Source organism: Mercenaria mercenaria, chromosome 17 (genome assembly GCF_021730395.1).
Source record: "Mercenaria mercenaria strain notata chromosome 17, MADL_Memer_1, whole genome shotgun sequence".
Taxonomy (NCBI): Eukaryota; Metazoa; Mollusca; class Bivalvia; order Venerida; family Veneridae; genus Mercenaria; species Mercenaria mercenaria.
This window is the reverse complement of record NC_069377.1, coordinates 11851334-11871468: the sequence shown is the minus strand read 5'-3', so window position 1 is coordinate 11871468 and position 20135 is coordinate 11851334. Positions and strand designations below refer to the sequence as shown.

At 37.1% G+C, this 20135-nt stretch overlaps 1 protein-coding gene across 1 annotated transcript; it reads left to right on the top strand.

The window, feature by feature from the left end:
• Positions 1–11414: 11414 nt before the first annotated feature.
• On the top strand, positions 11415–16985 carry LOC123536418 (60S ribosomal protein L15-like). Its single transcript, XM_045319591.2, has 4 exons — positions 11415–11552; positions 15647–15827; positions 16085–16221; positions 16542–16985. The coding sequence occupies exons 2-4, from the start codon at positions 15656–15658 to the stop codon at positions 16845–16847; spliced, it is 615 nt and encodes a 204-aa protein (XP_045175526.1). The 5' UTR covers positions 11415–11552; positions 15647–15655; the 3' UTR covers positions 16848–16985.
• The last annotated feature ends 3150 nt before the right edge of the window (positions 16986–20135 follow it).

The following is a 20135-nucleotide window of genomic DNA, read 5'->3' as shown; positions in this document are numbered from 1 at the left end:
TTGTAAGAATTCTAGGTTCAAGTGCTAGCAAGAAGCCCTATGCACATTGACATAACTTTATATGCACATAAACATCATTAGTATATAAATACATATGCAAAGCAGTTCTCTAGCCTGACTAAAAGATGCAGTTTTAAGAGCAAAATGAGTATTTATTTTATTTTCATGCATACAACTATTCATATCAATGAACATTTCATTTTCCAACTAAATTTTCATTTTTTATCCCTGACAATATATTAATTGAAAATAGGACCTCTTAACTTATGCAGAAAAATGGCCGAAAAACACTGCAAAGTCATAAATACTTATGGGGGACTAATTTTCATGGATTTCATAGTTGTGTTATTAATTTCTAACAAGCCGATAAATACCATCGTTTTTATCTTCAAAAGTTGAATTCCATAAATTCGTGTGCCCATGACATAGCCATTTCAATATAGACAAAGCAGTTATCAACAACAAAAATAAAATGACTATTAAGTCTTTAAAAAGAACTGATCCTTGTCAAATGTACAATTTATTACAATGCTAACCTCGGAAACAAATTTGCACAAGTTTGTTTCAATTGATAATGCATTGTGTCGTAAGTGCCTTGATGTTGGTGACTCACAGGTTCTGTTGCTTGTTCTGACTGAGCTCCTAGCTTAGCCAGTTTGTCTGCATCTTCATTGCCTGCAAGTCCACAATGGGATGGAATCCACTGAAGGGCTACTTTGCAGGTTATACTCAGGCTCTGCATTCTCCTGGCTAGCTGCGGAGCTTTATTGTCGATCAGGGCTTCCATGACAGACAGTGCATCTGTGAGAAAGACGACTGAGGAGCTTTCTTCTGCCGAGTTTTCAATCATTGAGACGGCCTTCATGAGTGCTTCAGTCTCTGCCTTGTAATTGCTGTAGTGTTTTCCTGTGGCTGCGTGTAGTGTAGAGAAATTTCAATTCACCAAAATACATATAATTATATACATATCAATTATAATTAATAATGTATATCCATGGTTTCTGCCCCCCCCCCCCCCCCTTAATACATTGACATAAAAGTTCAAAGTATTAGATATTGGATGTCATTGGATGTCAACCAACTCATTGTTGCCAGATTTTGGATATACAGTGTGTCATCAGAAAAAAATGTCAGAGATTAAATATGTCAACCATTTTTTGAAGAATCTTAATTAATATTTATTTAAACAAGTTTTTGTGAGGTAAGATACACTCGTTGGCCTATAATACAACTGGTTACTTAAATCAGTCCAGCACCAGAGTCAGAGTATATGTGCTTTGCTTGAACCTTGAGTAGTATAACACCATCTATTTTTGCACATTAACTACATCACAACTGTCAAACATTGCTGAGTGTGTCTAAAACAAGGAAACAGCAATGATTTCAATTTAGGAGTTATCCCTGTTACAAAACACTTATTATATAATCTCTAATTTTCAGCTGGATAGTGGATACAGTTAAATGATTACATCTCAGTTTTAGTCTTTGTGGCCGGATGGTTAGGGTAGTTGATTTTAAATTATTTGTCCTTCACTGCTGTATGTTCGAAACCTTGCTCAAGGTGTATAATTCTTTCATGTGTGGATTTTTAAGTAATCCAGCTGACTTAACTTAAAGGACAGTGGCTTAACCTAGCTGCCCACCCATGCCTTAAATAATGCATTGAAAGTTGATATATGACCTATAATTCTGTCAGTCTGACATTAAACTTAACAAAAACAAACATTTGTATTCACTCAATTGGTCTAATGGCTTATGTTGTTGAGTGCAAAAGGCAGTGACTCAACTGTCTATGCCATAATTAGCCTTGCTATATATACACATGTTAAACAGTGTCGGCACATGAGGGGTAGTAATAGTAGTACATGTTATTTAATATGTTTGGCTCTCAGATACAAAATCTGTCATTTATCTCCATTTAGAATAAATGTAATCATCAGTTTTTCTAGATTCGTCATTTTGTTCATACAAACCGCCTGTTTGTTCAAGAACTCATTTTAACAGAAACCAGTTTAAGTTTATCATTATTTTTTATCCTTACCAAAACCTAAAACCCAAACCGGATTTTTGCAAACAAAAGCGCCCTAAGTTGGAGATTTTAACGCCAGAAGTGGATTTTTGTGCGATTTTACTGACTTTGACAATTACATTAATTATGGTTATAGACTTGCCGATATTTGTAGAAGTACAAGCTTATATATTGCTTATCGTCGGTGTGGCACAGATGCCTACATTGCTGCAAATACCTGCTTACCAGGCAGTGTTATTGACTATGCTATATTATCTGTTGAAAACTTTCCTAGAGTTAAGCACTTTCATATTCTAGAATTTGACCCGTTATATTCGGATATACATCGCCCCATTGAATTTTTTATTGACACATCATATTCAAATTCATGTTTGTCAAATGACATTGATGAAAATGTTGTAATAGTTGATGAGGATCAAAGTGATAAATCGTATCTGGGTCAAAGAAGAAGCTACGAAATTTGTGAGGAAAATTTGACAATTTTGTCTTAGTCGATATTTTTTTGCAATTGTCTGACATGTACAGGGGCGTCGGAAGGTATTTGATATTGGGGCAGCGAAGGGCGGTAGGTACTGGAGGGGGATAAGGAGATTAGGGGAAAAAAAAACAGGATCATAAATGGCGAGTTCTGGTGCATTTTCGCATCTCAAGCCTCCAGTATTTTCTTACTATTTACAGGACTATAAGCATCATAATTAATTATGTGTAAAACAATACAAAGAATACATGCATGATTTTTTGTATTTAATATACTGAACAATAATCATCCATGTTACATTCAATAAACGTATTGAAGCTCAAGTAATTTCACTTAACAGTTTTTAATATTCTCAAAGCAGTTCAATGTGAGACCAGTTTTATGTCAACTGTTATGTACAGTGTTGTAACTGAACTTATTCAGTCTCTTTAAAACTTTCCAAAAATGGTAAGACTTGAGTCTCTGCTGATATCTCTCTGCAGATATGACGTAAGTTAAACTTCAGTTCTTATTTTTGTTTCACGTTTTGAGTAAAAACAATTTACACAACTAATTCCTTACATCTTAGCGGGGTGATAAATCTTAATACTTACCTCTTTCATTAAAGAAAAAAACATCATTATTATTTTTCCTAATTTTCTAAGTTAATTACTTAGATCTTAGCGGCGGGGTATAGCTTGAATTTACCTTTAACTAAAGACATGTCAATTAAAAACATGCTGATTTGTTCACGCCTAATCAAGTCCAGTCAAAGAAGTATAAAATAATTATTTTTATAGCTCTTTGGTCCAGTGTATCCCTCCAATTAACATCCCCGGTCGTGTCACCATCACCACGTTAACACACTAATCTGGACAGCGTGTATTGTTTAACGCGAAGCAAAATTTAATATACTGTACATAATCTGCGTTCCAACTTATAAGTTTACCCAAAAAATCGCTTTTGGGAAAAGCGCCCCTGCATGTATGCTGGTAAAAATATAGTGAAGTTATTGTTAACGATTTAACAGAAAACTGTTCTAGAGTCATTGCAAATGCAGCTAAAATTGTGGTTTATTAAAACAAAAACAGTCTAGGAAAAGAAGTCAATAATGCATTTGTTAATACAGTGTAATAATAAACCCTGGTTTGATGATTCTTGCAGAATGTATCGCAAGAAATATTTGCATGCTAAGGGTAAATATAGAAGTTTTCGATCAACAGCAAACTATAATACTTTGTTAACGAGTATGCAGACTGTCACATAATAAGCCCTTCATCGAACATGGCCTAATTCAAGGGGCATAATCCAAGAGTGCCTTGGGCGATTTTGGTGGTTATCATACTTGGCCGAGATATTATGCCCACAAACATTGTCAGCAATTTTGGTGAAGATCGGATGAAAACTGTTCAACTTAGATTGCGGACAAGGCTAATTTCACAGTTTTTTTTTAGTAATTTAAGGGCCATAATCCAAGAGTGCCTCGGGCAATTTGGCTGGTTATCAAACTTGGCCGAAATATTATACCCACAAACATTGTCAGCAAGTTTGGAGAAGATCAGATGAAAACTGTTCAACTTAGATTGCGGACAAGGCTAAATTCACAGTGTTTTTAGTAATTAAAGGGCCATAATCCAAGAGTGCCTCGGGCAGTTTGGCTGGTTATCAAACATGGCCGAGATATTATGCCCACAAACATTGTCAGCAAGTTTGGAGAAGATCGGATGAAAACTGTTGACTAAGAGAGCGGACAACACTAAATTCGCTGTTTTTCGAGTAATTCAAGGGCCATTATCCAAAAGTGCCTGGGACGATTTGGCTTGTTATCGAAATTGGCCGAGATATTATGCCCACAAACATTAATATTTTTCCGTTACGGCTCTTTTTGTTTTGTTTGTTCGTTTTGTCCTCATGTGTCGGCTTTGTGTTCGAGTGTGTGTGTGTGTGTGTGTGTGTGTGTGTGTGGTGTGCACGTCTGCGTGCTGTGGGTTTCGTTTTCGGGAGGCTGCATTTTTTGTACATGGCATTCTCTGTTTGATATTTGTCTTTGTGTTTTGGGCCTACTTTGCAAATGCGCGGCTCGCATTTGCAAAGTAGGCCCAAAACAAAAGAACCATAACGGAAAAATGTTATAGACGGGTTACCATATTATTATAGGTATACTAATACATCGAAATTTGAAGAACTTATTAACAGTAGAAACAAAACACTTTAAAAAATCTTGCATAGTTTTTGTAAAATAAATATTACAACCTGCAAATAGCTTTGATAATGTTCTATCATTAGTTGTCTTCTTGAGAAATTTGTTAATGATGCGTAAATTTGTAGTGTATTTTTTTCATTGGTCAAGTTGTGGCTGTTTAGAGGCTAGTAATACTTCCATGGATTTTGGACATTAGCTAAGATAAAAAGATTAAATAGGAGCAGCCACGTTCAAAGAACAAAGCCCACTCATACTGAAACAGGGTAACAATATACGTAGAATACATAGATTAATTACTAGTAACACAAATGGACAATACGGACACAGCAAACTCTTAAAGAAACACATAGTCAAGGGGCGTCGTCTTGAAACGATCAATGGCAAAATAACACTGGAGTATTTACACAGCCTAATTGCACCAAAACCTCATTCTTAATCGCTAACAAGATTCAAAGTTCAAAAGAATAAATATCAAACAGGATGTATTCCCCTGCCAGGTGAACCACTTGCGCAAAGGTGTGATTTGTAATAAAACATGTAAGAAGATTTTGGAAGCATAGAATGCAAGTGAGTCAAATCATAGCAGACTCACTTGGAATGAGTCTATCCGGGAGATGTAATGAAGTGTCCAACACCCCTCGCGCCCCCTAGTACCGACATAAGCGAAACTCCTTTGTACATAAATATTGAATGAACTCCGTGGTTCAAAAGGACCAGAAAATATAACAACACTTTAAGACACAAAATACTCATGTTAATTTATATAAAAGCAAATGTGTCGCAAGATACTGTGGAAATACAGAAGACAGTGTAGAAATAAAACTCAGCAGACAGTCTATTTTCTATAATTTTATTTCTTATGTGACTTTATCACATAAATTTCTATATTTTAATAAATACCTTTTTCTCGTCAGCAAGACCGTTCTGCTGACTGCAAGTCTTACAGTTATACCAGTTATACAAGTAAAAATATTAGCAGACCAACTTAAATATATTCATATTTGAACGAAAGTGTATGTCAATACTAATAATTCTTTGCACGTTTACATCTGCTACATGAAAAATGTTTACAAGTAAATCAATGAATAAAATTATCTACCAACTAATTGTGGTATATTTACACCGAATATGAAAGGTTTTATTTGGGATTTCACTCAGCCAGATCAGAATTATGACCCTTGACTAGATGTCAAAAAATAAACTTAAAAGATGTAAAAGATTGTATCGCACATACTTCAAAAAAAGTTTGATATAAGGTCATAAAACATTACAGCATGCAAAATTGTGTTCCATTGGTGTTTTATTTGAGAGTCACTCGCCTAGACCAAAGTTTTTGCCCTTCAGTCAAACATATGCATTCATTGTTAATTTGTTATAGTTGGTGTCGCATATATGTCAAAAAGTACTTGACTTAGAGTCATTCGGCCTTACAGAAGTATTAGTCAGCATGTGAAGTTTTGCACCGTGGGTTTCGTTTCAGATTTCACCAAGACATTCCAGAGTTGTTGTCTTTGACTTAGGAAGAAATATGCATAAAATGGCTTGAAGGTTTGTGTCGTATCTATCTCAGAAAGTATTAGACCAAGAGTCAATAAACATAAGAGGATTATTATAATAATATATAATATGCCAAGTTGCGTACCTTGTGTTCTGTTTGGGAATAGACTCGGCCAGACCAGCGTAATGGCCTTTGGGCGACCTTTGGGTTTCCCTATTTCTCTTTCACTTAAATATGTATAAAGGGCTTATATGTATTTGAAAAAGTATTTGACATAGAGTTCATATTTTAGTTTCTTTTAGCTTGTGTTTCTTGATGATGTTTTGGTGTATCTATATGTAATCTGTATGTAATCTATAGCTATCGTAAGTAGCTATAATGGGAGTTACCTAAAATCATCGGCGGATTTCTTCAAATAAATATAACGGAATTCTTAGTGGCTCTTCTTGTCTTTTTTTATTTGTTGGGTTTAGCTCGCACCGACACAATCATAGGTTATATGGCGACTTTCCAGCTTTTGATGGTGGAGGAAGACCCCAGGTGCCCATCTGTGCATTATTTCATCACGAGCGGGCACCTGGGTAGAACCACCGACCTTCCGTAAGCCAGCTGGATATGGCTTCGTCACATGAAGAATTCAACGCCACGAGTGAGGCTCTAACCCACATCGGTGAGGGGCAAGTGATTTGAAGTCAGCGACCTTAACCACTCGTCCACAGAGGCCCCTGGCTCTTCTTGGGTAGGAGTAATAATTAATATATAAGTGCAAGTAATTAATGAACTCTCAACTAGTCAATACATGCATTTTTAAATTTAAGTTGTCTGGTTTGAAAATACAACATCACAGCGTTGCAGTTCATTAAAGTTGCAATAACAAATATCAGCATTGTCAACAAAGTCCATATCAACATACTTAGAAGAAGAAATAATTCAACCAAATACTCAACAAAAATGTGTTATTTGTTGCTAGTTGTTTGCCCTTGTTTTCAGTAGTCGGTTAAAAAGCTCAGTCAGAGCTTTTGTTGTATTGTTATATGTCTTGTCGACATATAATAAAACTTATCTTATCTTATCTTAACAAGCCCAGACAGCATGTCTTTTTACACAGAAGGCGAAGGGACGACCTTACCATGTGACAACCCTGACCAGACAACCTGGACCGAGATAGGAACAACCAGGACAATGTTTGAAGATAACCTGGACCATTTCCCGGAAACTTCTAAATCACTGTTTATTTTTTTTATATATAAGAATGATTGGTAGAGCCGAAGATTTACAATGTCCATGCATAGTCAGTAAACTATATTTACCGGTAATATGTTATGGAAGACCCGAACAAAGTGTTAGGATGAACCATAGGTCATGTTTCAGGAATTTTAAAATGTCTAAAATGTATGTGTATGAACAATGATACAGGGACTTCAAAAAGTGTATGTAGGTCTTGAAGTTTACAAGCTAGACAAGCTAGAAAATCATGCGGTAACTTTGACGGTAGTCAAAATATTGCAGACAGCGGTTCCTATTCAAAATTTCTATGTAAAGCGCTTTTTCAAATTGTGTTGCATGGTTTATTAAGTTGCCATATTGAAGTAAAAGTCATGCAAACAACTGCTAACCCCTGTAAATAAACAAGTCATGCCCAAGGTCAACATATCCCAGGAAGGTGTAGAAAAGCTCCTTAAAAGCCTGGATCCAACTAAAGTCTCTGGCCCAGATGAACTGCCACCTAGGTTATTGAAGGAACTGTACTTAGAAATAGCCCCTGTCCTTTCCTACATATTCCAAATCTCCCTCAATACTGGTATTGTCCCCAATGACTGGAAGCATGCAGTCATTGCCCCTGCATATAAAAAAGGCCCTAAGTGTAAACCCTCTAATTATCACCCCATATCCCTCACATGTATTGCCTCTAAGTTAATGGAACACATTCTTGTTTCCAGCATCATGTCCTTCTATGATCAGTTTAACATTCTCAGTCCCTACCAACATGGTTTCAGGTCAAAACACAGCTGTGAAACCCAGCTAATAAGTTTTTCCCATGAAATCAGTGACAGCTTAGAACAAGGTCAACAAACAGATATCATAGTCATGGACTTCAGCAAAGCTTTCGATAAGGTAGATCATCACAATCTAGTCAACAAGTTACAAAGACTAGGTGTCAATCCACAGGTCACTTTTTGGGTCAAGTACTTCCTTCAGGGTCGCACTCAGCAGGTTGTCGTCGAAGGTCACAATTCAGACAATCTCCCCGTCCTCTCTGGTGTCCCACAAGGCTCGGTCCTCGGACCTTGCCTCTTCCTCTCGTACATAAATGATCTACCTGAAAGTGTTAAAGGCAAGGTGAGGCTGTTCACAGATGATACAATAGTCTATGTTACGGTCAAATCAAACAGTGTTGCCCAAGCCCTACAGCAAGACCTTTTCAGTCTCGAAACCTGGGAGTCTGATTGGTCCATGGAATTCAATCCAGATATGTGCGAAGTCCTAAGAATCAGTCGCAAAAGAAACCCTGTAATATTTCCTTATAAGCTGCATGACATCGAGTTAAAATCGGCTGATTCTGCCAAATATTTAGGCGTAACCATTTGTAAAGACCTATCATGGACCAATCATATCAATAATGTAACATCAAAAGCAAAAAATTCCATAAGATTCCTCAAACGTAATGTCAAAACCCCAAATAAAAGAGTCAAAGAGGTTGCATATAAAACCTATGTTAGACCCCAGTTAGAGTACTGTTCCACCATATGGCATCCATGGCAAAAATACCTAACCCATAAAATTGAGCAAGTTCAAAGATCTGCAGCAAGATATGTCTATAATGACTACAATTACACCAGTAGTGTCTCCAAAATGATAAATGAACTCAACTGGCAAACCCTAGAACAACGCCGTAAGATCAGCTCAGTTACTATGTTATACAAGATCCAACAACACCTTGTTTTTGTTGACCACAGTCATCTTAGACCTACCAGAAACTTGAACTACTTGATACCGTATTCAAAGACACATTATCATGCAAACTCCTTTATTCCCAGAAGCATACGTCTGTGGAACAGTCTCCCCGTGTCTTTGCAAGCTAGTCCCAACTTAGAAGTATTTGTTGGGCATCTACCACCCTTCTATCAGTTCTAATTCAATTTCCTGCTTTTACTTTTTAACCTGACCTGTAAAATAGTTCTTTTACTTTATCTTTGAGATGCACATAATCTCTGTTTTCTTATTATTTTTAACAGCTATCCCTGACAAAGCGCCTGCTAGTTATAATCAATAACGATTGTTAAGCAGTATAACATAGACATAGATAGACAAAGGCACGTACAGTACTGATTTTTTTCGGTAGCAAGACGTTTTGACCCCTTGACATTTTGACCCCTAATAAAATAAGATGACACCTTGACCCCTTGACACTTTGTCCCCTATTTTCAATTTTTTCATATTGACACTTTGACCCCTAATATTTTTTTTTATTTGCCTGGTTAAGTGAAAAATTTACATGTTATATGTCAATGCGCAGTGTTTGTTGTTAGCTTTTATAGTTTTTGTTGAATATTGACAGATATTAAAAATTTACTGAGGTGTGATAATTGGATTACACTGCACTATAAACTGAAGTGTGCCCCTAATTACTCTAATCTAGGTACAATACAATAAACTTGTGTCCTTTAAGTGTTACCTAATGGGGTCTCACCTTCACAACATGCAATTAGTAGGTACCATATATTAATTGAAATGTATGGTGTTAAAGGATATCAGGCTAATATTTAATGAAAATTCCTTAAAATCAAAATGTTTTTTATCTAAGCTGAATATATTTAAAAGTCCGAAGATAGTGAATTAACTTTATAGAAAATGTGAGCAAAACAGTAATGTGATTAAACACACATCTATGCATAATTTGGTACCGATCTACATGACTGAAATATTAAGTGTTATTATTATCATATTATTATGGAACCGCCGCCAAGTGTATGTGTCAATGGACAATCGTATTGGCGATCTTTGGGACAAATACGATGACCATGACATTGTGTGCGAAGACTTTCTTGCCCAGGTTGGTGAGATCTATGGCCGTATGTAAATCCTCAATTAAATTGAAAAAACAGTGCCAGTGACTGACCAGTATCAAGTAAATAGTGTACAAAGTGTATTATATTTTATGTGATGTATTTTTCTTATTTGTGTCTTTGTGGTCTTCTGTTTGATTTGTATGTTTTACAGTCTTCTGTTTTTTGTATAATGTTTATATATTTATGTTGTGTAGTCTATTTCATGTAAATAGTGTACAAAGTGTACTTATTCAATGTATTTTATGTTTTAAGTGATGTATTTTTCTTATTTGTGTCTTTGTTGTCTTTTGTTTGATTTGTATGTTTTACAGTCTTCTGTCTTTTGTATAACGTTTATATATTTATGTTGTCTATTTCATGTAAATAGTGTACAAAGTGTATTTATTCAATGTATTTTATGTTTTAAGTGATGTATTTTTCTTATTTGTGTCTTTGTTGTCTTTTGTTTGATTTGTATGTTTTACAGTCTTTTGTCTTTTGTATAATGTTTTATATTTATGTTTTCTGTTCCATGTACATAGTTTAGCGTTACATGTATTTATTTATAAAAATAAAGTAGAATACCAGTAAATGAGAAGTTTCGAACAGAGTTATTTTTTATTTCAATTAATAAATGAATTTATTTATATCTAATTACTAACATGATTAGTAATTTCATCTAAATAATTGCTTAGATACCTGCAAACGTTTGTGAAACATCATTGTTAATAATACCAACACGAGTAAACCAACACTCATAATTTAAAACCAAACTTTGTAACCTACTCATAGCCTAGAACTTGTCCATTCAATACAGCTTTTATCAATGACTTGCATGCACATTAAGAAATTTAACTGCAGAAAAATATACCCCTAGCCACAAAAAATCAAAGGGGTCAAAGTGTCAAATAAAAAAATGTAGGGGTCAAGGTGTCACTGAAAATAGGGGTCAAAGTGTCACTAAGGGGTCAAGGTGTCATCTTTGGTAAAAAATTTAAGGGGTCAAAATGTCAAGGGGTCAAACCGTCTGACATTCTTTTTTTTCATTCTTTCATTTATTCATAAAATCTTTCATGTGAAAAGTTATTCATATAATTTTGAAAGAATATGCTGTTAGTTTATTTATTGCTCTTAGTTAGTTATATTCTTGTTTATCTGAGAATGCTAAACTGAAATATGTCCCTGGTTTTCTTTTTCTGTAGTAAAAATCTTTCATTCTATTTCAGGTATATCTATAATTTCTGGTACTTATGTTTGGAAACCAGTCTAACACTCTCATTCACACTTCCTTTTCCGTCAACGTATATTAGCGAAGGGTACGTATGAAACCGGCTCTTCTTCAATCCAATGTTTTTGGTGTAATCATTGATGAATTTACATTGACAGCCATCTAAGATTAGCGTGGAATTAATATATTTTCAACTAATTCTCCAATTGTCAGCTGCAGCACCCGAATTTATGACCAAAAAAGCTTTCACTTGATTGATATTTCTGGGCGGATAATTCTGTTTGTATCCAGTACGGTGTATTGTCTATCGGCAGACTATTAAACGCAGGTAACAGATTTCACCCGACAGGGATCATGTGTTACGTCCCAGTTAAGGGTTAGACACTAACGGAAGATAGATAGGTCTAATATAGTAAAGTAAACCCTGGGAGAGAAAATACCAAGGTCCCTATTGGGGCTAAAATCCCGGACCTCGAGATCTATAGGCGGACACCCGACCACGTCGCTAAAGGGTTAACCCAACAGCAAGGCCTTGCTGTTGGAAGTGTAGTCCAAATAATTGTACTCGAGAGTTGAATATCGTTACATTATTTTGACTTGTCGATATCCGCCTCCGAGTACAAACCAGAAAAGGTAAAGAATGTGGTAGCACTGTCCTCTTCTTTGCGTAAGTAATACCCAATGGAATCCGTTGGGCGGGAATTATGTTATAATAATGCAACGGATAAAAAAAAAGAAATACATACATAGAAAGCCTGTAATTTTTCCTTTTCAATGATGTATATATTACCGAGATTTCTTGAGAAAAATTCAAACTATGGCAGTTAAAAAAATGCCATGGTTTAACACGAGTGTACTACATATTGGAAAATGGCCGATCACCGGTAAACACATTACAACACGAAGCGTTTTCATTGGTCACGCCTCGGACCGCCATTACATGAAGACGATTGAAACGTTAGAGGTTTAAATTTTTTACAACAGAAATTCCTGATAAATATGTCCTGTTCTTATGTTTTTTTATTTACTATTCATGATTTAAAACAACAGGTAAGCAGTTTGGGCTAAAGAAAAATCGTGACTACTGATAAATCGTAATTTCAATTGACCACAGTTTCCACCACAGTTTTGATTGTTTCTGGTTGAGACCTCTAGGTAGACAACGTAAAATATCAAAATGTAAAATCGGTCTGCCCGAGGTCTCATTATTTAGACTATTGGAAGTGGCCAATAAACCTACTATCACTACACTTCACCCCCTTCACTTTTCAGAGCTTACCAGCTCTCCAGAATGACACTCCATCCCCACCGCATGAGTCGTCAGACACTTCTGACACCATTAAAGTAAACCCTGGGAGAGAAAATACCAAGGTCCCTACTGGGGCTGGAACCCCGGACCTCGAGATCTGTAGGCGGACACTCAACCACGTCGCTAAAGGGTTAACCCAACAGCAAGGCTGTTGGAAGTGGCCTATAAACCTACTATCACTACAATAGTGTGTATATGCTGATAATCTATGATGTATATCTGAATATTTTGAAGATGATACTTCTGAGTACAAACACTCGCCGACCCTGCCAAATATCAGCCAGTATTTTTAGTCTCTTTAAAAAACACTAGCACATATTTCAAACATTGAAAAAGTTTTGTTACAAATTTGTGGCATGTTTTAAAAATTTCCATTTAATAATATCATTTGATCTAATAAAAAGTAACTGTTTGACAATTTACTTGTAGCATTTCAACACAAATTGCTTCTCCAAGGTATCTGAGCTTGGTTGGTGTTGTGCCATCAAATTTACCAACAGGAACACATGAATGATAATATTATGATCGTCAATGGTTATAATAATAATACTCTCCTCGCAAGTCATTCGCGATGGCCAAGGTGTATTAAAGCGCTGGTTTATAAGGCTTCAAGCTTTTTGCCAGGGTTGCGTGTTCGCTCCCCACTGTGGGTGATATTTTTTTGCGAGTAATTGTTTTTATGCCCCCGAAGGGAGGCATATAGTTTTTGAACCGTCTGTCAGTCGGTCTGTCAGTTTGTCCGCAATTTTCTTGTCCGGTCCATATCTTTGTCATCGATGGATCGATTTTCAAATAACTTGGCATGAATGCAGCATGCCCACACATTTTTAAAGTTGAGGGTACGTGTACCCCCTGCTTTTGCAAAATAGGGGTACACTTAAAAATTTGGGGGTACACTACATGGCAGATCTGAAAATTTTCTATTTAACTACTGAAATTTGTATATATATTACATGTTTGTTTTTTTTGGTTTTTGTTGTTTTTTTTCCATACAGAACTCTCGTGGGTGGGGTATAACAGATGAGATAATTTTAGAAAATGTAAAATGTTTTTCCAAAGTTAAGATAGGAAATTCTGAATCAAAAGACCCCTCCCTATATTATACTAAATATAAATAAGTTTTCAGCATGGTTCAGGTATTCCCAATTTCGTGAATGGAACACGATTCGTCCGAAATAACATACAGTCAACTAAGACTGGTAAAATTCGTCCATCAATAATAAATGCCCAAACTATTACAGATATGCAATGTGTATCAAAATTGCAGTTAAATATCGAAAAATAAAATACTGTTAACCTTTTGCTGAGTTTATTAAAGCTAAAATGCCTTTTTGCATTTCGTATCCATTCTTTTTTTGCACACGACCCGTGTGACGTCCGACTAAAACATTTACCAACCCCTCTATACAGCTGGCAATTACGCCGAGAATTTGGTGATGGAAACGAAATTATAACGTTCGTGGACTGGATCTGCGTTTTAGACCATACCAAACAATTGGCAGGTGCGCGATGAAATAAACAGCGATTTTGCAGCTGAACTGGAGTTCCGAATCTCTGCGTGCATGTACCCCCAACAAGTGATTTTTATGCGTGCATTTGATATTTTGTACGTGATTCACGTACTGCAGTGCGTGAATGGTCATGCTGAAATGTGTACCACAGTAAGACGATGTGTCGCGCGCAAGACCCAGGTCCGTAGCTCAAAGGTCAAGGTCACACTTAGATGTTGAAGGATAGTGCATTGATGGACGTGTCCGGTCCATATCTTTGTCATCGATGGATGGATTTTCAAATAACTTGGCATGAATGTGTACCACAGTAAGACGACGTGTCGCGCCCAAGACCTAGGTCCATAGCTCAAAGGTCAAGGTCACACTTAGACCTTAAAGGATAGTGCATTGATGGGCGTGTCCGGTCCATATCTTTGTCATCCATGGATGGATTTTCAAATAACTTGGCATGAATGTGTACCACAGTAAGACGATGTGTCGCCCGCAAGACCCAGGTCCGTAGCTCAAAGGTCAAGGTCACACTTAAGACGTTAAAGGATATTGCATTGATGGGCTTGTCCGGTCCATATCTTTGTCATCCATGGATGGATTTACAAATAACTTGGCATGAATGTGTACCACAGTAAGACAACGTGTCGCGCGCAAGACCCAGGTCCGTAGGTCAAAGGTCCTAAACTCTAACATCGGCCATAACTATTCATTCAAAGTGCCATCGAGGGCATGTGTCATCCTATGGAGACAGCTCTTGTTTATCTTGTGATTATATCATTAAAAAGAATGTAGAAATATTACATTTTAAAAAAATAAAGAAAAAAAAGAACGAGTTGTCATAATGATAACAATTGAAATCTGTTTAACAAGAGGGTCATCATGGCCCTATATCGCTTACCAGAGGCAGTTGATCTGGCCTACTGACCTAGTTTAAAAGAGTTAAGAGTTAAAAAGATTAGATCACTAGGTCAATAGCTAAAAAAAACGTGTTGTATTTTCTATTTCGTGTGCATGAAGGCAAGTTGGAGTGTTTGTGTTACTGAAGTGAAGGTTAAATTGGAAAACTAGGTGGTTTAGGGTAAAATTTGAGTCATATTAGTGGTACAAGCCTTGTATCCTGCTAAAGAATTGCCCTCCCGAATTGGCTCACAGCCATGAAACTTCATTGATTTGAAAATGACCTGTTATAAGAGCATTAGTTTGTCAAATGTTTTGGTCACTTAGACTTCCAAATTGGTTTCAGATAGGTTGCTTAAAAGTACTGTGACATAATGGAAGAAGTCTTGCGAACAAGAGAGTACGTCTTCCATGGCTCACACCCAGCCACATAACACAGATGTCAAATCTAAAAGTTCTTGTGCGTTTTTTCAGTAAATCAAGATGGGGGCCTACAAATACATGCAGGAGATGTACCGTAAGAAGCAGAGTGATGTGCTTCGTTTCTTGCTCCGTGTGAGAACATGGCAGTACCGTCAGTTGTCTGCAATCCATCGTGCCCCAAGGCCAAACAGACCAGACAAGGCCAGGCGATTGGGATATAGAGCCAAGCAAGGTAAATTATTTCAGTTAATATCTTCAAACTTTGGCAATGATGGACAGTATACTATAAAGATGGGCATAGTTCTGTGAAAATACTGAGCAGGCAAGTGTTCAATCAAGGTCTCGTAATCTGGGATGCAACTTGGAAGATAAGTTAAATTCAGACAATAGCAATACCTTTGTTCTCTATGGGAGGAATTTATAGTTGTAAGAAAGGAGATTGTAAAATTGTTAAACTTACCATTAACATTAATTGTAATTATATTTCAGGATATGTTATTTACCGTGTCCGTGTTCGTCGTGGTGGACGTAAAAGGCCTGTTCCCAAAGGTTGCACATATGGAAAGCCAAAGTCTCATGGTGTTAACCAACTCAAGTTCCAGAGGTCGCACAGATCAGTTGCAGAGGTTTGTACCAAGCTTTGACTTATTTTATGAAAAGTACAGAGTTTGGGTATCATGTAACTGAAATCAGATTTTTCTTGCCAAACTCTTATATTATGGTTATGTTTTTTTTTTGTCAATGTGTGACTTTAAATTAAATGATTAAATATTCATAATTACTTGCATTATAAGCAATTTTGCTCCATACATTCATGATTACACCCTGTAAGTTACCACAGGGTTGGAAGTCTCGATATCTGGCATATAATTTTGCATAGTTCTGTGAAAAGAAGCTTTACATCACATTTTCATGCAAGCAAATGAGTTTTGTTTCTTATTTACAGGAACGTGCTGGTAAACGCTGCAGGGCTCTCCGTGTTTTGAACTCTTACTGGGTGGCTGAGGATGCCACATACAAATTTTATGAAATCATTATGGTAGATCCATTCCATAAATGCATTCGAAGTGATCCCAAAGTGAACTGGATTTGCAGACCTGTGCACAAGCACAGAGAAGTACGTGGTCTGACATCCGCCGGAAAGTCGTCTCGTGGTCTTGGAAAGGGTCACAAGTTCAACAACTCGAAAGGTGGCTCAGTCCGTGCTTGCTGGAAGAAACACAATACCCTCAGTCTGCGCAGGAAGCGTTAAACTTAATTTTTTTTCTTTTCAAATTTATTTCTTCGTTTGACCAACTCTGGGGAACTTGTAAATTTTGGAATGCTGTTTTGTTTTCATGTCAAGTGAGAGTTGTAATTGAAATAAAAGTGGCTTTCCACATGTGCAGCAGTTGGTGTTTTGTGATTTCTTTTGTTTTGTATTAAGGACTGGTTGGAAAATTTAATTTTTGCCTTTTTATAGTACAACAGTTTTGAAAAAAAAAGAAAAAAGACGTATGTGATTGCGCGTGTCTGCCAATCCATCCGTAATAATTTGTCTGAAGCATGACTTCATACCATTAAAGATACTGACTTTAAACTTGGCATTAAGGTAGATGGCAATGAGACGATGTGCAGATCGCTTGAACTGGCTCTATGTGAAATGTCAAGGTCACAGGTTGAGCTCAAAACTGTCCGTATTTCATGTTCTAAGCATAACTCATTAACCATTAAAGGTAATGACTTCAAACTTGGCATGTAGGTAAGTAGTGATGAGACAATGAACATGAACCTGTTGGGTAAAGGCCAAGGTCACAATTTGAGGTAAATTTGTCCATCTGCATAACAATTATTTATGGTATTGACTTTAACCTCTGAATGTAGGTAGGTGGTGATGAGACAATGTGCAGTGCGTGAAAGGGTGGTAGGTCAAGGTCAAATCTGCCAATCGCATTTTGTGTCCAGAGCATAATTATAACCTGACCGCTTGGTGTCTGAGTAATTATGTCTCCCACCACACAGTGGTGTAGGAGACGTATTGATTTACTCCAGTCTGTGTGTGTGTGTGTTTGTCACAAAGCTTGTCTGCACTCTTAAGTCGAACATTTCTCATCCAATTTTCACCAAACTTGAACAAAATGTGTTTGACCATAAGAGCTCGGCCAAGTTCAATAACTAGCCAGATCGGTCCAGGCGTCTTGGAGTTACAGCCCTTGAATTGCCAAAAATCGGCCTTTTTCGCTCACCTGAGCACGAAGTGCTCAAAGGTGAGCTTTAGTGATCACCCGTTGTCCGTCGTCTGTCGTCAAAAATTTGACTGTTAACACTCTAGAGGTCACATTTTTGGCCCAATCTTAATGAAACTTGGTCAGAATGTTACCCTCCATAAAATCTTGGACGAGTTCGATATTGGGTCATCTGGGGTCAAAAACTAGGTCACCAGGTCAAATCAAAGGAAAAGCTTGTTAACACTAGAGGTCACAATTTTGACCCAATCCTAATGAAACTTGGTCAGAATGTTACCCTCCATGAATGTTACCCTCCATAAAGTCTTGGATGATTTCGATATTGGGTCATCTGGGGTCAAAAACTAGGTCACCAGGTCAGATGAAAGGAAAAGCTTGTTAACACTCTAGAGGTCACATTTTTGGCCCAATCTTAATGACACTTAGTCAGAATGTTACCCTTAATAAAACCTTGGACGAGTTCGATATTTGGTCACCTGAGGTCAAAAACTAGGTCAAAAGGTCAAATCAAAGGAAAAGCTTGTTAACACTCTAGAGGTCACAATTTTGGCCCAATCTTAATGAAACTTAGTCAGAATGTTATCCTTAAAAAAGTCTTGGACGAGTTTGATATTGGGTCATCTGGTGTCAAAAACTAGGTCACCAGGTCAAATCAAGGGAAAAGCTTGTTAACACTGTAAAGGCCGCATTTATGACTATATCTTCATGAAACTTGGTCAGAGTGTTAACATTGATGATCTTGAGGTCCAGTTTGAATCTGGGTCATGTAGGATTAAAAACTAGGTCACCTGGTCAAATCAAAGGAAAAGCTAGTTAACACTGTAGAGGCCACATTTATGACCATATCTTAATGAAACTTTGTCAGAATGTTTATGTTGATGCTCTTTAGGTCAAGTTTAAATCTGGGCCAGCTGGGGTCAAAAACTAGGTCACTAGGTTAAATCAAAGGAAAAGCTTGTTAACACTCTAGAGGCCACATTTATGACTATATCTTCATGAAACTTAGTCAGAATATTAATCTTGATGATCTTTAGTTCAAGTTCGAATCTGGGTCATGTTGGGTCAAGAATTAGGTCATTGGGGCAAATCAAAGGAAAAGCTTGTTAACACTGTAGAGGCCACATATCTTGATGAAACTTGGTCAGAATGTTAATCTTGATGATCTTTAGGTCAATAGGTCAGGTGAGCGATACAGGGCCTTCATGACCCTCTTGTTACTCTTGTCCGCACTTTTATTCAAACATTTCTCATCCGATCTTCACCAAACTTGAACAAAATGTGTTTGACCATGAGACCTCGGCCAGGTTTGAAAACTAGCGAAATCGGTCTAGGCATTTTGGAGTTACGGCCCTTGAATTACCGAAAAATTCGCCTTTTTACTCTTGTCCGCTCTCTAAATCCAACATTTCTCATCTGATCTTCACTAAACATGAACAAAAATGCGTTTGGCCATTAGACCTTAGCCAAGTTCGATAACTAGCCAAATCCACCCAAGCACTTTTGATATATGGCCCTTGAATTACTGATTGGATCCGCTCATCCAGACCATATAATTGGATCCACTCGTCTAAACCATCTGAAGAAACTAGACATTTTACATAGGGGGCAGTTGTGGGAGACATGCGCTTTTCTCAAAAGCATCTCTAGTTCGTCATATGTTCTCCATGACAATTTGATAAGACATTCATCCTCCACCACTGATCCATGTGAGAAAGTTGCTGGTACAGAATCCAGGAGCACTGGTTAGGTTAACTGCCTGCTGTTACATAACTGAAATACTGTTGAAAAATGGCGTTAAACCCAAAACCACGCTGGCCATAGCTTTTGCAGAAGCGGTGGTTCCAACGCAGTGGCGGTGGAGGATTCGTTGCAGAAGCGGTGGAGAAATATGGCCGACTGACTATATTTACGCTCTCATCGGTACATTTTCTAACGAGTGTTTCACGTTTGACTGAAAACAACCAGTGAGACAGGAGCCCACATGCATATTCTTCCAGCCACAAGCACTTGTTCAGTGCAGTTCTTTTACATTAATGTAAACACTTCTGTACAGTTTGACGAAGGACTGCCTTTTTGTAGAATTTCTATCAGAAATGGTAAAATCTTGTACAAAATGACCCCTGACCACGTTTGCATCAAAATGTCAGTCTGGCATTGTCAAGCAAAAACTTTTTCTCCGTAATTGGAGATTTTTCATTGCAAGCATACAAAATAATCCACCAAAAATCACCCCAATGCAGTGTACGGTGGATACAGTTGCTACGCATTACTGTGGATCTTGTTTCTTTAATGTTCGCTATTGGCTTTAAATTGGA

Coding starts and splice junctions, on each gene's coding strand:
- LOC123536418 (XM_045319591.2), top strand. CDS start 15,656: ATGGGGGCCTACAAATACATGCAGGAGATGTACCGTAAGAAGCAGAGT. Junction 15,828..16,084: donor GGGATATAGAGCCAAGCAAG/GTAAATTATTTC, acceptor ATTATATTTCAG/GATATGTTATTTACCGTGTC. Junction 16,222..16,541: donor CGCACAGATCAGTTGCAGAG/GTTTGTACCAAG, acceptor TCTTATTTACAG/GAACGTGCTGGTAAACGCTG.